This window comes from Cherax quadricarinatus, chromosome 69 (assembly GCF_038502225.1).
Source record: "Cherax quadricarinatus isolate ZL_2023a chromosome 69, ASM3850222v1, whole genome shotgun sequence".
NCBI lineage: Eukaryota > Metazoa > Arthropoda > Malacostraca > Decapoda > Parastacidae > Cherax > Cherax quadricarinatus.
Window position 1 is genome coordinate 14,890,959 of NC_091360.1, and position 22,214 is coordinate 14,913,172.

Consider the following 22,214-nt stretch of genomic DNA (forward strand, 5'->3'; position numbering starts at 1 on the left):
ACTAAAACCAATCAAAATCATCTATATTTCTGCAACACATCCTCCATTCTATCAAATGAGACCAAGAAACCACTGCAAATACAACCATAAAAACCATAAGAAAATACACTGCAAAGTTGCTGTTTTAATCCAAAAACGGTTGCAATTTTTTTTCATCATGCACTGTGTGCTGCAAGATGCATTCTCTCATATCTAGGCCCAAATTTACCACTCACAGCTTATCTGAGTGAGCTGAGCTCACTCAGATGTCCCATAGTTCAGGCTTCAAAGCCATAGAACTATGGGACAGACCCACGAGGGGTTAAATATGTGAGCGGAAGTGAGCACTTTACCTGCAAGGTCTTGAGAAGCTGAGAGTTCTGAGACTTGAAGTGTTGGAGCCAGATAACAGCATCCAGAGGATGGTCGTACCGGCCAGGCACAGTAGCTGAGGCAGTTATCTCCTTAAAACCTCTTCTCCAGCGAGGTGCTGAAAAATCATTACTACAATTAGGAACATTACCTTAATTCTCTCACTCTCCAGACCTCAGATATTTATAATGCTCTCAGTATCCACTTTTTTTTTTTTAAATGATAAAGAATCATGACACTAAAAGTATGAAATTTGATGAAAAACTTACATAATTACACATGCATAAAGTTAGTGGTCTGGGCAAACTTTATGCAATGGCAATTTTGACCACTTTTAGTCCTACATTACTCCATTCACCAAATGCCTTCACTCAGTGAGTACAAGAAACTGCCCATTCAACTATTATAGTGCACACAAGTCAGTAATTTGACCAATTTTACACAAAAAAATCCAAATTAAAAAATACAGTCCAAAATAAACAATGTAGATATTCCAGGTAGTAAAATGACATTTCCTCTATTCTCCAATCATGTCCCTAGGCCTCTTCTATATTACAATTGCCTTCCATTTTCAATTCATAATCACACAAAAAAATTGAAGATTTTACCCCTTTTTCTCTGATAATGACACATAACCAGGATGATTGGTCATGGTCTACAGCATCACAATAATTGAATAAGACCTATCCAAAACCATAAAATAGACCAGGGGATGTAGGAGGGGCCTTACCCATCCTCAGGAAAATAGCCTAAAATTTAATATTTCCACTACTTTGAGCTCATTCAAAGCTGCTCTAACTCACTCACTCACTCACACTCTCACTCTTTCACACACACACTCATCCACCCACCCACCCACACACACACATACAAGCATGCACACACACACACACATACATGCCTGTGGATGTAAGATCATGCCCCCACCAGGTATTGCATTGAATGCATCACAACAACATTAATAATAATTTAGGATAAAAAAAATAATGTTAAAGCTTATACAGTAGGGCCCCACTTATCCGGCAGGTTAGGTTCCAGGCTACTGCCGGAAAGCAGACATCGCCAGAAAGCAGAATGCCATTTTTTTCCACTTATAAATGCATATAAACACCAGATAACAAGCTTACACTAACAAATATTACATTAGCAATAGAACTAGGCATTAAAGGCAATAAGAAGTAAAATACACACAGAGTACACCAATTACTTACCTTAAAAGATTTGTAGTCTTACTGTAGGGTGTTAGGTGAGTTTTATTTGTAGGAAGTCAGGTTTGGGATGTATGGTAGCCAGCCAAGTGAGCCCACCCCCCCATACGTAATATACTACGACATTTAATTAAAGCTTCCCAGAGCAATAAAATACATATATAGTACATTCATTAATTACCTTAAAATATTTGTAGTCTTAATGTAGGGTGAGAGGTGAGTTTTATTTGTAGGAAGTCAGGTTTGAGATGTATGGTAGCCAGCTTGGTGAGCCCACCCCACCCATATATAATATACTACAACATTTAATTAAAGCACCCCAGAGTGATAAAATACACATAAAATACAGTCCATTCATTAATTACCTTAAAATATTTGCAGTCTTAATGCAGGGTGAGAGGTGAGTTTTATTTGTAGGAAGTCTGGTTTGGCAAGTATGGGTAGTCCGCAGGGGCAGCCCCTCTCCACCCCACCCACACATAATGTAAACAAACCAGGCGAACACGTCTGGTTATCGTCACTTCACACTGTGTACAAGTTGTCTCCAAGTTGGTACAGTATAATCAATAAAGAGAAACACTCCCATTCTCATGTAACACCATTTTTAGAAGAAATGATGCCCTGGGTGAAGGCATATGCAAGGAATAATTTTCTAGTTACCCCCAGTAATATTATAGTGTACACATTTTCTCTGATGTTGGACTACAAGTTCCCTGGCTACCACAAGTCCTACAAGTCGCCTGGCTACCACATCTCATGTTTATGTTAATTTATTCTACTGTGGGGTGTATTTAGATGGATTATGTAAAATGTCTCTGTTAATGTTTTATACAATATTTAATGCTCCTCAGAGTGATTATTATTGTGTTTTATTTTCATTATCATTATTAATATGGCATCTTCAAAACTAATAAGACACTCTTAGTGATTTTAACCCTTTCAGGGTTGGCAGGCCCTCTCCTAAACCTGTTCTCAGGGTCGGAAATTGTTCGAAAAAAAAATATTTTTCTTATGAAATGATAGAGAATCTTTTCCCGATCATAATGACACCAAAAGTATGAAATTTGATGGAAAAATTACGGAAATATGCTCTCACAAACTTAGCAGTCGCAACGATGTTGACACATCTGCGATTTCACCCAATCTGAGCCCTGGTTTTGGCCAATTCCAGTGTACTAGTCAACAAAAATCATAACTATTTCGCTAGAACTCCATTTTTTCTATCGAATGAGTACAAGAAGCCACCCATTTACCAATTTCAACTATCCAATAAAGTGGTCAGAATTTAGCAATTTTGCCAATTTCACACAAATTTCAAAAGATGCCAATTTCCGAATAGGGTCCAGAATAAACAAAAAAGACATTCCTGGCACTAAAATAATATTTCCTCTGTTCATTAGTCACATCCCCATGCCCCTCTTATTCTCACAAAAAGATAGAAGATTTACTGTTATGCAGACTACTGCATTAGTGTAGAAATGGTATAAATACAGTGGACCCCTTATGATGGCATCGTGTTACGTTAAATCTGGCATACAATACATTTTAACGCAAAAATTTTGCCTCGTCTCACGCTAAAAAACTCGCCTTACGTGATTTGTCCAGGACATGTCCCAAGCGTGGCCTCAGCGCCAGTGTTTACAAGCAAGCCAGTGCGGTCGCATCTACGCATACATTCAGTACATTTCACATTATCCCAGTGTTTTTAGTGCTTGTAACTGCAAAATAAGTCACCAAGAAAGCTTCTAGTGCCATCCCTGTGGTAAAAAGGGTGAGAATTAGTATGGAATTGAAAAAAGAGATTAAGGAAATGTGTGCAAAGTGGGTTGAACTGCAAACCTTTATGAATGAAAATCACCCTCACATAGCTATTGCAAGTCGTGCTGGTGACTATTACAATGACAATGTTGTTAACCACTTTAGACAAATCATAAAGGAACGAGAGGTACAGAGCTCTATGGACAGATATGCTGTGCGACAGAGGTCCAGTGACTCTCAAGCTGGTCCTAGTGGCATTAAAATAAGAAGGGAAGTAACCCCTTCCATTAGGAAGGGGAATCCCCTTCCTAATGGAAGGGGATTCCCCTTCTAAACAATAGCAACTTCTACACTCTCCCCTCCTCCCATCCCATCAATCATCACCAGATCTTCAATAAAGGTAAGTGTCATGTATTCTCTTCTTAGTAGAGTATTAACTGTGCATGTCTTCTTCAGTTTGTGTATTAAAATTAATATTTCATGTGGTAAAAAAAAATTTTTTCATACTTTCGGGTGTCTTGCACGGATTAATTTGATTTCCATTATTCCTTATGGGGAAAATTAATTCGTCTTACGATAATTTCGGCATACGATGAGCTCTCAGAAACGGATTAATATCATAAGGCAGGGGGTCCACTGTAATATCAGTGCACTTGTCAAAGAATATTAGACTCACCAGTTGGCGTGTATTGGACGCGTAGCATGATTTGTTTACTTTTGAACTTTGGTAAAAATCAAACATTTCTGCTACTCTGAGCTCAATTTCAAGGTACTTGTCTTTGTAAAACCAGTCAAAATCATCTCAATTTCTGTAATACATGTATGTCTTCCATTCTATAAAATGAGACCAGGAAAACTAGAATACAACAATAAATACCATACAAAAATACAGTGCAAAGTCGCTGTTTTAATCCAAAAACACGGTCAAAGTTTATTTTTCTCATTACACACTGTGTGCTGCAGGATTTTTTTTATACTGCGCACCCTGACCACATAGACCCATTCTTTCATATGTAGGCCTACCAGCTTTCTCTCACTGGATTTGAGGGCGCTAGAATTTAGGCGTACTAGTATGTCAAAAACCCTGGTGCGTAAGCCGTACTAGTACGTCCAAAACCCTCAAAGGGTTAAGGAACCTCTCTTGAGGGGAAGTTTGCATCCTGAAATTTCCTTCGTATTCAGAAGCAAAAAAACTACCAAATGCCAGTTCGTATCCTGAAAAATTCGCATGGTGGGGCGTTTGTATGCCGAGGTTCCACTGTACTGAAATATCATAAACCATGACCAATCATTCCTGGTTATATTATACAGTGGAACCTCAGTTTTCATGATTAATCAGTTCGAAAAAGTCTGACAAAAACCCAAATCATATGAAAACTGAAGCAATATTTCCCATAAGAAATATTGTAAATCCAATTAATCCGTTCCAGACACCCAAAAATATTAACAAAAAAATACATTTTATAGAGAATAACTATAGTTTTTCGTACAAACTAGGGAATATAAAAACCGAAGTTCCAATGTATTACATTATCCAATAAATAGGGTAAATCTTCATTTTTTTGTGATGATGAATTCAAAATCAAATGCAAGTGCAATATATGAGAGGCCTGTTGTTTTAGTGCCTGTAAATCTAGTGTTTATTTTTAACTACAGGTCTCCCTCAACATTCACGTTTTCAACTTTCACGGGCTTCACACATTCGCGAATTCCCATCCGCCAAATTCCCAGCCACCAATTTCCCAGCCGCCAAATCATATTTAAGTTTCCCGCCACCTGCGAGTCCCTACTACCCTCCCTCCAACCCCCGCAACTGGCAGCCAGCCCTTCCGCCACTCAGTGTGGTGAGTGTTTTGTTTGTTCATTATTTACTATTAAACTACAGTACAGGAAGGCCCCGCTTTACGGCGTTTCACTTTACGGCGTTCCGCTAATACGGACATTTCAAATTATGACCAAAACTCGCTATATGGCTCCCCCCACCTGACTTTCTAATACGGTCACCGTGCCCCACCCTGTTTGTTAACATTCTCCATGAGCTCAGTAAGCACTAAGTCTCTCCATTTTGTCTGGAAACTCCAAAATTTCAAATGTTTTTAAAAGTTATTTCATATTTTATATATACTCTGATAATTATACTTATGTATACCTGTACCTAAATAAACTTACATACATCGAGTCATTTAAATGTCGTATATTACGTTAATATACACATTTTCATTAATCCATCCATGATATTTTTTTCAAAATTATATAATAAACACGATGCATAACATATAAATAAGATAAATACACCCCACAGTAGAATAAATAAACAAATGTGAGATGTGAGCAGACGACTTGCACAAGTGGTGATAATAACAATACTGAGTCTCATTAAATGTCGTGTATTACGGTAATTTACACATTTTCATTAATCCATCCATGATATTTTTTTCAAAATTATATAATAAACACGATGCATAACATATAAATAAGATAAATACACCCCACAGTAGAATAAATAAACATAAATGTGATCTGTGGTAGCAGACGACTTCCACAAGTGGTGATAATAACAATAGTCACGGAGTCTCATTAAATGTCGTATATTACGGTAATATACACATTTTCATTAATCCAGCCATGATATTTTTTTCAAAATTATATAATAAACACGATACATAACATAAAAAGATGATAAATACACCCCACAATAGAATAAATAAACATAAATATAAGATGTGGGAGCCTGGTTTGTTTACATAACTCTGCTTCTGTTACCTCATGTACTCATTCTTTCTCTCTCTCATTTATTCGTTTTATCTCATTTACTTAATCCTGACCCTACATTAAGACTACAAATATTTTAAGGTAAGTAATGAGTGAACTGTATATACATTTTATCACTCTGGGATGCTTAAATATCATAGAATAGTATGTGTGGGTGGGGTGGCCTGGTGAGGTAGCCTGGCTATTACAATACATACCACACTTGATTTCTTACAATAAATACTACTTGTCTCACCCTAGATTAAGACTATAAATATTTTAAGGTAAGTAATGAGTGCACTATGTGTGTATTGTACCTTTTTATTGTTTTTTGATGCCTGGTTCTATTGCTAACTTAATATATGTTAGTGTAAACTTGTTATCTAGTGTTTGTATGCATTTATAAGTGGAAAAAAAGGGTGTTCCACTTTACGGCAATTTCCGCTTTACGGCGGTAGCCTGGAACCTAACCCGCCGTATAAGTGGGGCCTTCCTGTATAAATAATGTAAACCCATTCATGGCTGCATATTGGAATGGCTATTCGGACAGGTATTAGACGGTGACATCATGCGTTTACTCTTTAACACTGCAAAGAATTAAACATTTCTGCTACAGCTAATAATAACAATAGTAGTAGTAATAATAATAATAATAATAATAATAATAATAATAATAATAATAATAATAATAATAAATATGATATAATTGAAGAAGGAAATTGAACAAAAATACGAGTGAGTGGTTGACACATCGTCAGTGTGACTTTGTTTATGCTGGAGTGAACATTAGTCTCCGTGGTCTTCCAAACATTTCACAATAATTCATTGTGTTTGGTGCTTGTAGATTGAGTGTGACTGGAGTGGTAGAGGCAGTGATTGAGGCAATGGTATTTAATAACATACATGTTAATAATAATACATGTTATTAATTTTATTATTTTTTTTTTTTATTATCACACCGGCCGATTCCCACCAAGGCAGGGTGGCCCGAAAAAGAAAAACTTTCACCATCATTCACTCCATCACTGTCTTGCCAGAAGGGTGCTTTACACTACAGTTTTTAAACTGCAACATTAACACCCCTCCTTCAGAGTGCAGGCACTGTACTTCCCATCTCCAGGACTCAAGTCCGGCCTGCCGGTTTCCCTGAATCCCTTCATAAATGTTACTTTGCTCACACTCCAACAGCACGTCAAGTATTAAAAACCATTTGTCTCCATTCACTCCTATCAAACACGCTCAAGCATGCCTGCTGGAAGTCCAAGCCCCTCGCACACAAAACCTCCTTTACCCCCTCCCTCCAACCCTTCCTAGGCCGACCCCTACCCCGCCTTCCTTCCACTACAGACTGATACACTCTTGAAGTCATTCTGTTTCGCTCCATTCTCTCTACATGTCCGAACCACCTCAACAACCCTTCCTCAGCCCTCTGGACAACAGTTTTGGTAATCCCGCACCTCCTCCTAACTTCCAAACTACGAATTCTCTGCATTATATTCACACCACACATTGCCCTCAGACATGACATCTCCACTGCCTCCAGCCTTCTCCTCGCTGCAACATTCATCACCCACGCTTCACACCCATATAAGAGCGTTGGTAAAACTATACTCTCATACATTCCCCTCTTTGCCTCCAAGGACAAAGTTCTTTGTCTCCACAGACTCCTAAGTGCACCACTCACTCTTTTTCCCTCATCAATTCTATGATTCACCTCATCTTTCATAGACCCATCCGCTGACACGTCCACTCCCAAATATCTGAATACGTTCACCTCCTCCATACTCTCTCCCTCCAATCTGATATTCAATCTTTCATCACCTAATCTTTTTGTTATCCTCATAACCTTACTCTTTCCTGTATTCACCTTTAATTTTCTTCTTTTGCACACCCTACCAAATTCATCCACCAATCTCTGCAACTTCTCTTCAGAATCTCCCAAGAGCACAGTGTCATCAGCAAAGAGCAGCTGTGACAACTCCCACTTTGTGTGTGATTCTTTATCTTTTAACTCCACGCCTCTTGCCAAGACCCTCGCATTTACTTCTCTTACAACCCCATCTATAAATATATTAAACAACCACGGTGACATCACACATCCTTGTCTAAGGCCTACTTTTACTGGGAAAAAATTTCCCTCTTTCCTACATACTCTAACTTGAGCCTCACTATCCTCGTAAAAACTCTTCACTGCTTTCAGTAACCTACCTCCTACACCATACACTTGCAACATCTGCCACATTGCCCCCCTATCCACCCTGTCATACGCCTTTTCCAAATCCATATATGCCACAAAGACCTCTTTAGCCTTATCTAAATACTGTTCACTTATATGTTTCACTGTAAACACCTGGTCCACACACCCCCTACCTTTCCTAAAGCCTCCTTGTTCATCTGCTATCCTATTCTCCGTCTTACTCTTAATTCTTTCAATTATAACTCTACCATACACTTTACCAGGTACACTCAACAGACTTATCCCCCTATAATTTTTGCACTCTCTTTTATCCCCTTTGCCTTTATACAAAGGAACTATGCATGCTCTCTGCCAATCCCTAGGTACCTTACCCTCTTCCATACATTTATTAAACAATTGCACCAACCACTCCAAAACTATATCCCCACCTGCTTTTAACATTTCTATCTTTATCCCATCAATCCCGGCTGCCTTACCCCCTTTCATTTTACCTACTGCCTCACGAACTTCCCCCACACTCACAACTGGCTCTTCCTCACTCCTACAAGATGTTATTCCTCCTTGCCCTATACACGAAATCACAGCTTCCCTATCTTCATCAACATTTAACAATTCCTCAAAATATTCCTTCCATCTTCCCAATACCTCTAACTCTCCATTTAATAACTCTCCTCTCCTATTTTTAACTGACAAATCCATTTGTTCTCTAGGCTTTCTTAACTTGTTAATCTCACTCCAAAACTTTTTCTTATTTTCAACAAAATTTGTTGATAACATCTCACCCACTCTCTCATTTGCTCTCTTTTTACATTGCTTCACCACTCTCTTAACCTCTCTCTTTTTCTCCATATACTCTTCCCTCCTTGCATCACTTCTACTTTGTAAAAACTTCTCATATGCTAACTTTTTCTCCCTTACTACTCTCTTTACATCATCATTCCACCAATCGCTCCTCTTCCCTCCTGCACCCACTTTCCTGTAACCACAAACTTCTGCTGAACACTCTAACACTACATTTTTAAACCTACCCCATACCTCTTCGACCCCATTGCCTATGCTCTCATTAGCCCATCTATCCTCCAATAGCTGTTTATATCTTACCCTAACTGCCTCCTCTTTTAGTTTATAAACCTTCACCTCTCTCTTCCCTGATGCTTCTATTCTCCTTGTATCCCATCTACCTTTTACTCTCAGTGTAGCTACAACTAGAAAGTGATCTGATATATCTGTGGCCCCTCTATAAACATGTAGATCCTGAAGTCTACTCAACAGTCTTTTATCTACCAATACATAATCCAACAAACTACTGTCATTTCGCCCTACATCATATCGTGTATACTTATTTATCCTCTTTTTCTTAAAATATGTATTACCTATAACTAAACCCCTTTCTATACAAAGTTCAATCAAAGGGCTCCCATTATCATTTACACCTGGCACCCCAAACTTACCTACCACACCCTCTCTAAAAGTTTCTCCTACTTTAGCATTCAAGTCCCCTACCACAATTACTCTCTCACTTGGTTCAAAGGCTCCTATACATTCACTTAACATCTCCCAAAATCTCTCTCTCTCCTCTGCATTCCTCTCTTCTCCAGGTGCATACACGCTTATTATGACCCACTTCTCGCATCCAACCTTTACTTTAATCCACATAATTCTTGAATTTACACATTCATATTCTCTTTTCTCCTTCCATAACTGATCATTTAACATTACTGCTACCCCTTCCTTTGCTCTAACTCTCTCAGATACTCCAGATTTAATCCCATTTATTTCCCCCCACTGAAACTCTCCTACCCCCTTCAGCTTTGTTTCGCTTAGGGCCAGGACATCCAACTTCTTTTCATTCATAACATCAGCAATCATCTGTTTCTTGTCATCCGCACTACATCCACGCACATTTAAGCAACCCAGTTTTATAAAGTTTTTCTTCTTCTCTTTTTTAGTAATTGTATACAGGAGAAGGGGTTACTAGCCCATTGCTCCCGGCATTTTAGTCGCCTCATACGACACGCATGGCTTACGGAGGAAAGATTCTTTTCCACTTCCCCATGGACAATAGAAGAAATAAAAAAGAACAAGAGCTATTTAGAAAAAGGAGAAAAACCTAGATGTATGTATATATATATATGCATGTGCGTGTCTGTGAAGTGTGACCAAAGTGTTAGTAGGAGTAGCAAGATATCCCTGTTATCTTAGCGTGTTTATGAGACAGAAAAAGAAACCAGCAATCCTACCATCATGCAAAACAATTACAGGTTTTTGTTTCACAGTCATCTGGCAGGACGGTAGTACTTCCCTGGGTGGTTGCTGTCTACCAACCTACTACCTAAATGTTATTAATAATATGTACTATTATTATTTATAGCATATATATGTTATTAAATACATACATGTTAATAATAATAATACATGTTATTAATAATAACATGTACTATTATTATTTATAACATATATGTTATTAAATACCACTGCCTCAACCGCTGAATTATTGTGAAATGTTCGGAAGAGCAGGGAGACTAATGTTCACTCCAGCATAAACAAAGTCACACTGACGATGTATCAACCACTCCCTCGTATTTTTATACAATTTCCTTCTTCAATTATATCATATTTATTATTATTATTATTATTATTATTACTATTGTTATTATTAGCAATAGCAGAAATGTTCGATTCTTTGCTGTGTTCAAGAGTAAACACATGATGTCACCGTCTAATACCTTTCCTAATAGCCATTCCAATATGCAGTCATGAATGGGTTTACATTATTTATTCTGTAGTTTAATAGCAAATAATGAACAAACAAAACACTCACCACACTGAGTGGTGGGAGGGCTGGCTGCCAGTTGCGGGGGTCGGAGGGAGGGTAGTAGGGACGCGCAGTGGTGGAGGCATTGGTGGAGGCAGTGGTGGAGTCTGTGGTATTTAATAACATACATGTTATTAAATAACATACATTATTAACCCTTTCAGGGTCCGTCCCGTAGATCTACGGCTGGTCGGTGAGTGTCCAAACCGTAGATCTACGCCAAAATTCTAGCGCCGTCAAATTTAGCGCGAAAGCGCTCATAGGCCTACATATGAGAGAATGGGTCTGCGCCGTGGGTGTGCACCATAAACAAAAAATCTAGGCGCCTGCATAGCATTGTGGGAACGCCGGCTCAGTCACCCTTGTTCACCATGTCTCGTCGCAAGTCAGCTCTCACTCCCCGGAAAATTGGGACTCTCCTCTTCCTGTCTGATAGTTCTGACACTGATGGAAGTGGAAATGAAGACGAATTCTACGGCTTTGATAAGTTAGTGACCGAAAATAATGACCAGGATATCGATAATAGTGCAGAAAACCCCGACGATCCTCGACCTTCTACCTCTGGTGTGGGCACTCGTGACTCACGGTCGGGTGTTCCTAAACGTAAGAGAAAACTAATATTTTCCCGTGGCCTGGCCTCTGACTTCAGTAATGACGATGATTCTGACGTGGATTGTGATTTTATTGCTCGACGATCATTCGAGTAGTGATAGTGAGGAAACATATTCACCAGTGAAGCGTCGGTATGTTCGCCGCCGCATGCGCTCGGGTAGTGTACCCTATGCTGTGCCCAGGGGACGGAGTACATCCCGGAGTACATCCCGGAGTACATCCCGTGGCCCTACACCCGTTTTAGGTAGTGATAGTGAGGATGATGTGGCTACACTTGGCATGGATGGGCCACAGACATCAGTGGATGGTGTTAGTGGGGCTGGTGGTGGTAGTGGCACCGCCATGCGTGACTCGCTGTGCCACGCGGGAACCCACGCTGCTGACTCGTCAGTTCAAGGACAAAGCGGAGCGTCACCCACCAGCCCGCCACAACCACCCGTACAACCAGCCTATGATGTCCAGTATCCACCAGCAAACCGTATCTGGGATTGGCAGCAAAATCCCAATTTTGTTCCCAGCCCTCACCACTTTGATGACTCGCAAAGTGGAATTCTACCTACCTGTCCCCTTGGAACCACGGCCAATGAACTGGAATTCTTTGAATTATTCTTTGACCAGCCATTGATGGAAATTATTGTCAGGGAAAGTAATAAGTATTTTCAGTACACCATGGCAAATACGATCTTATCACCACAGTCAAGACTACACAGGTGGAAAGAGACGACTGTTGCAGAAATGTATTTGCTTTTTGCAACAATAATGCTTATGCCTCACGTCTATAAGCATAATATAAAAGCATACTGGTCCACAGATCGGCTAATTTGTACCCCATCCTTCAGTGAAATAATACCAGTGAACAGGTTTATCTTACTGTTACGTAAGTTGCACTTCTCTGACAAAACCAGGCCTGACAGAAGTGACAGGTTATACAAGATTAGAAATGTTTTCATGTATCTCAAACAAAAGTTCAGGATATACTTTTATCCATTCAAGAATCTTGTAATTGACGAGTCTTTGATTTTGTTCAAAGGTAGACTGTCATTCAAGCAGTATATACAGAGCAAGAGGAACCGCTTTGGTATAAAATTGTTTGTACTCTGTGATTGTGACAGTGGCCTGGTGTTGGATATTGTTGTATACACGGGTAGTAAAACATTGAAAGATACCAAGATGTTATTGGGTATATCAGGTGACGTAGTGAGAAACATGATGGCACCTTATCTTGGTAAGGGCCATACATTATATACCGATAACTGGTACACAAGCCCATTACTCAGTGATTTCATGCGAGTGAACAAGACAGATGTGTGTGGCACAGTGCGTTCTAATCGTAAACATATGCCCAGGCTCAACGCAGGTGTTCGTGGTGATGACGTGCAGGTGTTTACTGCCAATGACATCATGGCATTACGGTGGCATGACAAACGAGATGTCACATTGTTGACAACCATTCACCGTAATGAAATGCAAGACAGTGGCAAAGTTGATCGAGTGACTAATGAACGTATTCGAAAACCAGTGACAGTGATTGATTATACACAAAACATGCGCTTGGTTGACAAGTGTGACATGCAGATTGGTTTTGTTGACTGTGTTCGTAAGAGTTACAAGTGGTACATGAAACTTTTCTTCCATCTCATGGACATTTCAATGCTGAATGCATATAATATGTACCAAATAAAGACTGGTAACAGACCACCGTATGGTGAATTTTGTTTGTCTGTTGTCAGACAACTCATAATGAAGTACCAGGTAACAACACCTGCAATACAACATGGTCCTCGAATTCATCACAATATACCCAAGCGTTTGAGAAGAGAAGGTGATCATTTCATAATACAGCTTCCTTCAACTCAAAAGAAATTTGCTCAGAAGAGATGCATTGTCTGTGCACAAACAAAACGACGGCAACAAAGACGCAAAGACACTCGGTTTATGTGTGAGGAATGTAAGGTGCCTCTGTGTATGGTGCCTTGTTTCAAGGAGTTCCACAAGCTCCAGCAGTTCTAAAACCATGTCCAGTGATTGTAAATATGTAAATATATGATAGAACATTAGTATTATACAATATCTGTGCATGTTTATTGTAATAAACAACAGTGGTAAACAATAATATGATAATAACTTTAGTGCGGTTATTGTGTTCAAAACAGTGAGTTTATATATATACATTATATACAGTATTGGTCTCTCAGGCCCCAAATGTTAGTAGGAATAGAAAAAAATTGGAAAAGAAAAGAAAAAACAACTAAAACAACAAAATAATATAATACGCGTATGTGGAATTCGTCGACGTTGCCACCACCACATCATTTTCTACAAACTTCTTGGCACTGTATCTCGGTAAGTACTGATCAGATTCTAATTTTTTTTGTTTTATTACCTTCACAAAAATATGCTCTTTAATTCTGTAAGAAAAAATAATTTTTTTTTTTTTCAAAATTTCTTGGACACTGGTGTGTGACTTCAGATTTTGGCCTTGGACCCTGAAAGGATTAAAGCATAACGTGTATATATTTAGTACAATTTACAACATTTTCACGTATTTTATGATTATTCATGGTTCAACAAGTTAAGGAAGCAGTATTGTAATATATTTCCCTACAATATATTGGGGCACCAAACATTCACGGTTTTTCAACATTCGCGAGGCTCTTGATCCCCCTAACCCTCGCGAATGTTGAGGGAGACCTGTATTTTTTAACTGAATTTTTTTTTTATTTTATGTAAAATTAGCCAATTACCAACTTCTGTGCACTTAACAGGGTAGTTTTGATAGCTGAATGGGCAATTTTTGTGCTCATTCAATAAAATGGAAAGCATACTAGCAAAGAGCTAAGAATTTGGTCAAATGTAGTACTGGAACTGTCTTAAAATAAGACTCAAAGTGGGCAAAATCACCAATGCATAAATTGCGCCAAGACTGCTAACTTCGCGCCTGCAAAATTCCTAATTTTTTCATCAAATTTCACACCTTTTTTTAATGTAAACAATGCGAGCAATATTAATTTCGACAGTCTAGACAGTTAAGGGGTTAATGAATATAAGAATGTCATAGTGTTAAGATATTTTTCAAAAATTGCAGGGAGTAACAGTAGATGGTATTTTACTAAATATGAAATTAAGTGATTAGAAACCGTATTCAGACATTTCACCTGTACAACAGGCATTTTTTAATGGACTTTTTTTTTCAATAGACTACTGACCTGAAAAATAAGCCTGATATTGTACAAGCAAGACACTGTCTAAATAAGGTTTCCAATTTTGGATTTTATGTCTTCGTCATCTACAAAAAGTTTGGGGTCAAAGTATATGCTCCATCTGGTTATATGTAAACATAAACAGTAATTAATATTCAGATGTGCAGAAATGATTAACAACTAGAATCACATCATAATAACCAACTCAGAGGCTTTCAAAATTTTTAAGAAAAATTCTCAGATGAGCTACTTAATGATGCAATACTGTGTATTATTTATAGTGAAGTAATAGTTAACTTACACTTACACCATGGTACTAACTTATACACTTACACCATGGTACTAACTTATACCATGATACTAACTTACACTTACCCCATGGTGCTATCACCATGACACTAACTTACACTTACCTCATGGTATTAACCCTTCGACTGTTTTGGTTGTATATATACGTCTTACGAGCCACCATGTTTGACGTATATATACTCAAAAATTCTAGCGGCTTCAAATCAAGCAGGAGAAAGGCCCACATGTGAGAGAATGGGTCTGTGTGGTCAGTGTGCACCATATAACAAAATCCTGCAGCACACAGTGCATAATGAGAAAAAAAAACTCCTACTGTGTTTTTGGATTAAAACGCCGAATTTGCAGTGCATTTTCGTATAGTATTTATGGTTGGATTCTTGTTTTCTTGGTCTCAGTTGATAAAATGGAAAACATATTATAGAAATAGAGGTGATTTTGATTTGGAGCCCAAAGTAGGGGAAATGTTTGATTTTTGTCGATGTTCAAAAGTAAACAAATGATGTCATTGTCAAATAAATGTCCAACTAGCCATTCTAATATGCAGTCATGAATGAGTTGACATTATTTACACAATTATTACAATATTGCAGTAGTCTCCATAACAGTAAGTCTTCTATTCTCTGTGTGAATAAAAATTCAAAATAGAAAGCAAGAGTAATAATATCAGAGGGGCCTGAAGATGTCACTGATGAACAAAGAAAATGTTATTTTAGAGCCAGAAATGTCTGCATTGTTCATTCTGGACCCTATTTTGAAATTGTCATATTTTTTAATTTGCATGAAACTGGCCAAATTGCAAATTTCTGACCATGTTATTGCGTAGTTGAAATCGGTAAATGGGCAGTTTCTTGTACTCAATCGATAGAACAAATGGAGTTCTAAAGAAATAGCTATGAGTTTGGTCAGCTGGAACAATGGAATTAGCCAAAAATAGGGCTCAAAGTCGGCAAAATCGCCGATTTGTAAATATCGCCGAGGTCACTAAATTCGCGAGTGTAATTCCGTAAGTTTTTCATCAAATTTCACTCTTTAGGTGTCATTAACATTTGGAAAAGATTCTCTATCATTTCATAAGAAAAAAATATTTTTTTTTTTTTAAATTTTTCGACACCAGGAGACACCTCAGGATTTGGGGTTGTGACAGTCAAGGGATTAACACCACCGTACTAACTTACCCCATGGTATGTGCACTAACAACCAATTATCCTGGGAGAGGAAGTGAGTGATGTGCACCAGCGACAATGATTTTCCAACACCTTCCCGACCATCTGATACAGAGTTAAGGATCACATGCATTATAACACCGAGTCAAGGATCACATGTATCACAACACTAAGACATTATTCTATATATGTACATGTAAATACAACAAGTGATTAGGGTAGAAACACGGTAATGTTAATGGTTTGGTAGGGTGACCCAAAGAGAAAAATGCATTCACCATCATTCATTCCCTGGCTGTCTTTCCAGGGAATGAATTGATAACATAATATACAAAGTACATAAATGCCAATATCATATACAAAAATATTTTCAGAATTCATATTTCTAAGACAAAATTAAATAAAATCTTTATATAAAAATAATTAAAGTTGAAAGGAACAATGTAAACATATTGTACATGTACAAGTAATCTGTTAACAAGGCTTATATTACACTAACATTTTATCAGACAACATGCAATCGAACACCAGTTTTTGTATTTATTATATTTAAAATGTGATGGAATGTTTTGTGAAAACTGAGCAAATCATGTAAAGAGTCTTTGATGAAGAATTAGACATGTGCAACATCTGGGTATCTTTATTTGTAGACATTCTGCCAACCAGTGGCTTTATCAATACAATACAAAGACATAATGTGAAGAATTATATGCAGTCATAAGCGCCAAGCTCCGTGGCTGTGCTTCAGTTCCTTCAAGACTATGGTGATCTTCACCAACTCCAAGGCCGAGGGACTGATTACCTCATCTTTCATATACAATTCTTCACATTATGTCTTTGTACTGTATTGATAAAGCCACTGGAAGGTGAAATGTCTACAAATAAAGATACATAGATGTTGGACATGTGATAAGATAAGATTTCGTTCGGATTTTTAACCCCGGAGGGTTAGCCACCCAGGATAACCCAAGAAAGTCAGTGCATCATCAAGGACTGTCTAACTTATTTCCATTGGGGTCCTCAATCTTGTCTCCCAGGATGCGACACACACCAGTCGACTAACACTCAGGTACCTATTTGCTGCTAGGTGAACAGGACAACAGGTGTAAGGAAACGCGTCGAAATGTTTCCACCTGCCGAGAATCGAACCCGGGCCCTCCGCGTGTGAAGCGAGAGCTTTAGCCACCAGGCCATCGGGTTTTGTGTGGGAGGAGCTTAAAACTTCCAGCAAGCATGTGTGAGCATGTTAGATATGAACAAATGGAGACAAATGGTTTTTAGGACTTGACATGCTGTTAGAGTGTGAGCCAGACTTGAGTCCTGGGGATGGGAAGTACAATGTGTGCACTCTGAAGGAGGGGTATTAATGATGCAGTTTTATAACTGTAGTGTAAGCGCACCTCTGGCAAGACAGTTATGGAAAATTAAAATAAAAATGCTTATTTCCTTTCAAAGCTTACAATGTGTGGTTTACATATTATTTTTTATTATCACACCGGCCGATTCCCACCAAGGCAGGGTGGCCCGAAAAAGAAAAACTTTCACCATCATTCACTCCATCACTGTCTTGCCAGAAGGGTGCTTTACACTACAGTTTTTAAACTGCAACATTAACACCCCTCCTTCAGAGTGCAGGCACTGTACTTCCCATCTCCAGGACTCAAGTCCGGCCTGCCGGTTTCCCTGAATCCCTTCATAAATGTTACTTTGCTCACACTCCAACAGCACGTCAAGTATTAAAAACCATATGTCTCCATTCACTCCTATCAAACACGCTCACGCATGCCTGCTGGAAGTCCAAGCCCCTCGCACACAAAACCTCCTTTACCCCCTCCCTCCAACCCTTCCTAGGCCGACCCCTACCCCGCCTTCCTTCCACTACAGACTGATACACTCTTGAAGTCATTCTGTTTCGCTCCATTCTCTCTACATGTCCGAACCACCTCAACAACCCTTCCTCAGCCCTCTGGACAACAGTTTTGGTAATCCCGCACCTCCTCCTAACTTCCAAACTACGAATTCTCTGCATTATATTCACACCACACATTGCCCTCAGACATGACATCTCCACTGCCTCCAGCCTTCTCCTCGCTGCAACATTCATCACCCACGCTTCACACCCATATAAGAGCGTTGGTAAAACTATACTCTCATACATTCCCCTCTTTGCCTCCAAGGACAAAGTTCTTTGTCTCCACAGACTCCTAAGTGCACCACTCACTCTTTTTCCCTCATCAATTCTATGATTCACCTCATCTTTCATAGACCCATCCGCTGACACGTCCACTCCCAAAGAAGGCTACTAACATGCCTATGCATTTTGGGCAGACTAAACTTAATTCTTACTCTATATTGGCACAGGTTATGGAATAGTACATTTTAATATACCTTATTGCATACTGATATGAAAGCTAGGTAACTGAAGTGATTAATTAGATTTATAATAGTAAGGTATTATAAAACATATAACAATATTACAATTAGTAAATTTAGTAATGGGAATGGTTTTGTCTTGGCATGATACACTGTTTCTATTAAGGCTCCAATACTGAGAGAGTATCTTAGGCAACCTTAGGACTAACTTAAGATTTATTAGGCAATAGCTATATTAGGAATTTTATGTTTTCAGTCATTTGGGTGAGTAAGTGTAAATCAGGGGGAATTACAGATAACGAGAGTAAGTTTATTTTGGATGTGTTCATGATACAAAAAAGAGAATATGTGGTTTTCACATAATTAGTTGATGATGGGGTGTGTAAGGGAGATAAGATTTTTTTTGACAGTACAGTGGACCTTCGCATAACGCTATTAATCCATTCTTGAGAGCTCAATGTTAGGCGAAATTATCGTTAGGCGAATTAATTTTCCCCATAAGAAATAATGGAAATCAAATTAATCCGTGCAAGACACCCAAAAGTATGAAAAAAAAAATTTTACCACATGAAATATTAATTTTAATACACACAAACTGAAGAAAACATGCACAGTTACATGACACTTACCTTTATTGAAGATCTGGTGATGATTGATGGGATGGGAGGAGGGGAGAGTGTTGATGGTCTTAGTGTTTAGAAGGGGAATCCCCTTCCATTAGAACTTGAGGTGTCAAGTCCTTTTCCGGGGTTACTTCCCTTCTTCTTTTAATGCCACTAGGACCAGCTTCAGAGCCACTGGACTTCTGTCACACAACATATCTGTCCATAGAGGTCTGTACCTCTCACTCCTTTATGACTTTCCTAAAGTGGTTCACAACATTGTCAGTGAACAGGTTGCCAACACGGCTTGCAACAGTTGTCAGAGGGTGATTTTCATCCATAAAGGTTTACACTTCAAGCCACTTTGAACAGATTTCCTTAATCTTTGAAGTAGGCAACTTCTTCAATTTCTCTCTCCCCTCCACCGAAGCAGTTTCCTCAGGTGTGGCCTCTTGCTGTTGAAGATGATCTAGCAGCTCATCAGTGGTTAGTTCTTCATTGTCCTCCTCCACCAGCTCTTCCACATCCTCCCCGCTAACCTCCAACCCCAAGGACTTTCCCAATGCCACAATTGATTCCTCAACTGGCATATGCCTCTCAGGGTTAGCCTCAAATCCTCAAAATCCCTTTGGTCTACACATTCTGGCCACAGTTTCTTCCAAGCAGAGTTCAAGGTCCTCTTAGTCACTCCCTCCCAAGCCTTACCTATAAGGTTTACACAACTGAGGATATTAAAGTGATCTCTCCAAAACTCTCTTAGAGTCAATTGAGTTTCTGAGGTCACTACAAAGCACCTTTCAAACAGAGCTTTTGTGTACAGTTTTTTGAAGTTTGCAATGACCTGCTGGTCCATGGGCTGCAGGAGAGGAGTGGTATTAGGAGGCAAAAACTTGACCTTAATGAAGCTCATGTCCCCACAAAGTCACTCTGCCAAGTCTGTAGGATGGCCAGGGACGTTGTCTAACACCAGGAGGCACTTAAGGTCTAATTTCTTTTTAGTTAGGTAATTTTTCACATTGGGGGCAAATGCTTGGTGTAACCAGTCATAGAAAAAGTCCCTAGCGACCCATGCCTTACTGTTTGCCCTCCACAGCACACACAATTTAGCCTTGAGGATATTCTTTTGCCTGAGCACTCTGGGAGTTTCAGAGTGATACACTAATAAAGGCTTCACTTTGCAATCACCACTAGCATTGGCACACATCAACAGAGTAAGCCTGTCTTTCATAGGCTTATGTCCTGGGAGTGCCTTTTCCTCCTGAGTAATGTAGGTCCTGCTTGGCATTTTCTTCCAAAACAGGCCTGTTTTGTCACAATTAAACACTTGTTCAGGTTTCAGGCCTTCACTGTCTATGTACTCCTTGAATTCCTGCACATATTTTTCAGCTGCTTTGTGGTCCGAACTGGCAGCCTCACCATGCCTTATCACACTATGTATGCCACTACGCTTCTTAAATCTCTCAAACCAACCTTTGCTGGCCTTAAATTCACTCACATCACTAGTTGCAGGCATTTTTCTAATTAAATCCTCATGCAACTTCCTAGCCTTTTCACTTATGATCGCTTAAGAGATGCTATCTCCTGCTACCTGTTTTTCGTTTATCCACACCAAAAACAGTCTCTCAACATCTTCTATCACTTTCGATCTCTGTTTCAAAAACAAAGTTGCACATTTGGCAAGAACAGCTTCCTTGATTGCCATTTTCTTGGACACAATAGTAGCGATGGTTGATTGGGGTTTACTATACAACCTGGCCAGCTCGGAGACACGTACTCCACTTTCATACTTAGCAATGATCTCTTTCTTCATCTCCATAGTAATTCTCACCCTTATTCCTGTAGGGTTGGCACTAGAAGCTTTCTTGGGGCCCATGGTCACTTATTTTGCAGGTGAAATCACTAAAAACGCTGTAATAACACGAAATGTTCCGATTGTATGCTTGGATGTTACCGCGGAGGCTGGCTTGTAAACAATGCCACAGGCGGAACAAGTGAGACTGGCTCAGGCCGCACATAGACGCGTCTCAAACGAATCGCGTTGAGCGAGTTTTTTAGTGCTATGCGAGGCAAAATTTTAGCGATAAAATATAACGCAAGGCGGATTTAACATTATGTGATGCCAACGTTAGACAGAGGCCCACTGTAGTTTTGAAAATGGTGGTCGAGTCTGTAGTTCAAGAGTGAATGGGGTGAATGATGATGAAAGTTTTTCTTTTTTTGAGCCACCCTGCCTTGGCGGAAAATGGCCGATGCATTAATAATAAGAAAATATTATAAAAACACTCTGAAAATTGTACTTATGTGTAACTGTACGTAAATAAACTTACACATTGTGTTGGCGTGCAGGTACACAGAAAAAATCATTAAGATTGTCTCGCTAGTGTTGAAGACATAATAATAATAATAAATAATAATAATAATCACTCTGGGGTGCTTTAAATGTCATATATATTGCAATATTATAAACATTTTCATTAATCCATCTATGATTTTTTTTTCAAAATTATGTAAGAAACATGCTACACATCATATAAATATAATGCATACAACCATAGTAGAACAACATTAACCCTTTGACTGTCGCAACCCCCAATCCTGAGGTGTCTCCTGGTGTCGTAAAATTTAAAAAAAAAAAAAACTATTTTTTCTTATGAAATGATAGAGAATCTTTTCCCGATTGTAATGACACCAAAAAAAACGAAATTTGAGGGAAAACTGATGGAATCATGCTCTCGTGAAGTTAGCAACCTCGGCGCTGTTTACAAATCGGCGATTTCGCCCACTTTGAGCCCTATTTTCAGCTAATTCCATTGTTCCAGTCGCCCAAACTCATAGCTATTTCTTTAGAACTCCATTTTTTCTATCGATTGAGTAC

The 22,214-nt window shown here is 38.9% G+C and overlaps 1 protein-coding gene across 2 annotated transcripts in view; it reads right to left on the reverse strand.

Annotated features, from left to right (window-relative positions):
* Window positions 1-22,214, reverse strand: part of mRpS29 (mitochondrial ribosomal protein S29) — a 193,406-nt gene that overhangs the window by 153,755 nt on the left and 17,437 nt on the right. For both annotated transcript variants that reach the window (XM_053795726.2, XM_070099839.1), the window contains exons 4-5: window positions 16,377-16,469; window positions 333-469 (exon numbers count right to left, since the gene is read on the reverse strand). In XM_053795726.2, coding sequence (XP_053651701.2) covers window positions 333-469; window positions 16,377-16,469 — 230 coding nt within the window. The remainder of the gene's footprint in view (window positions 1-332; window positions 470-16,376; window positions 16,470-22,214) is intronic.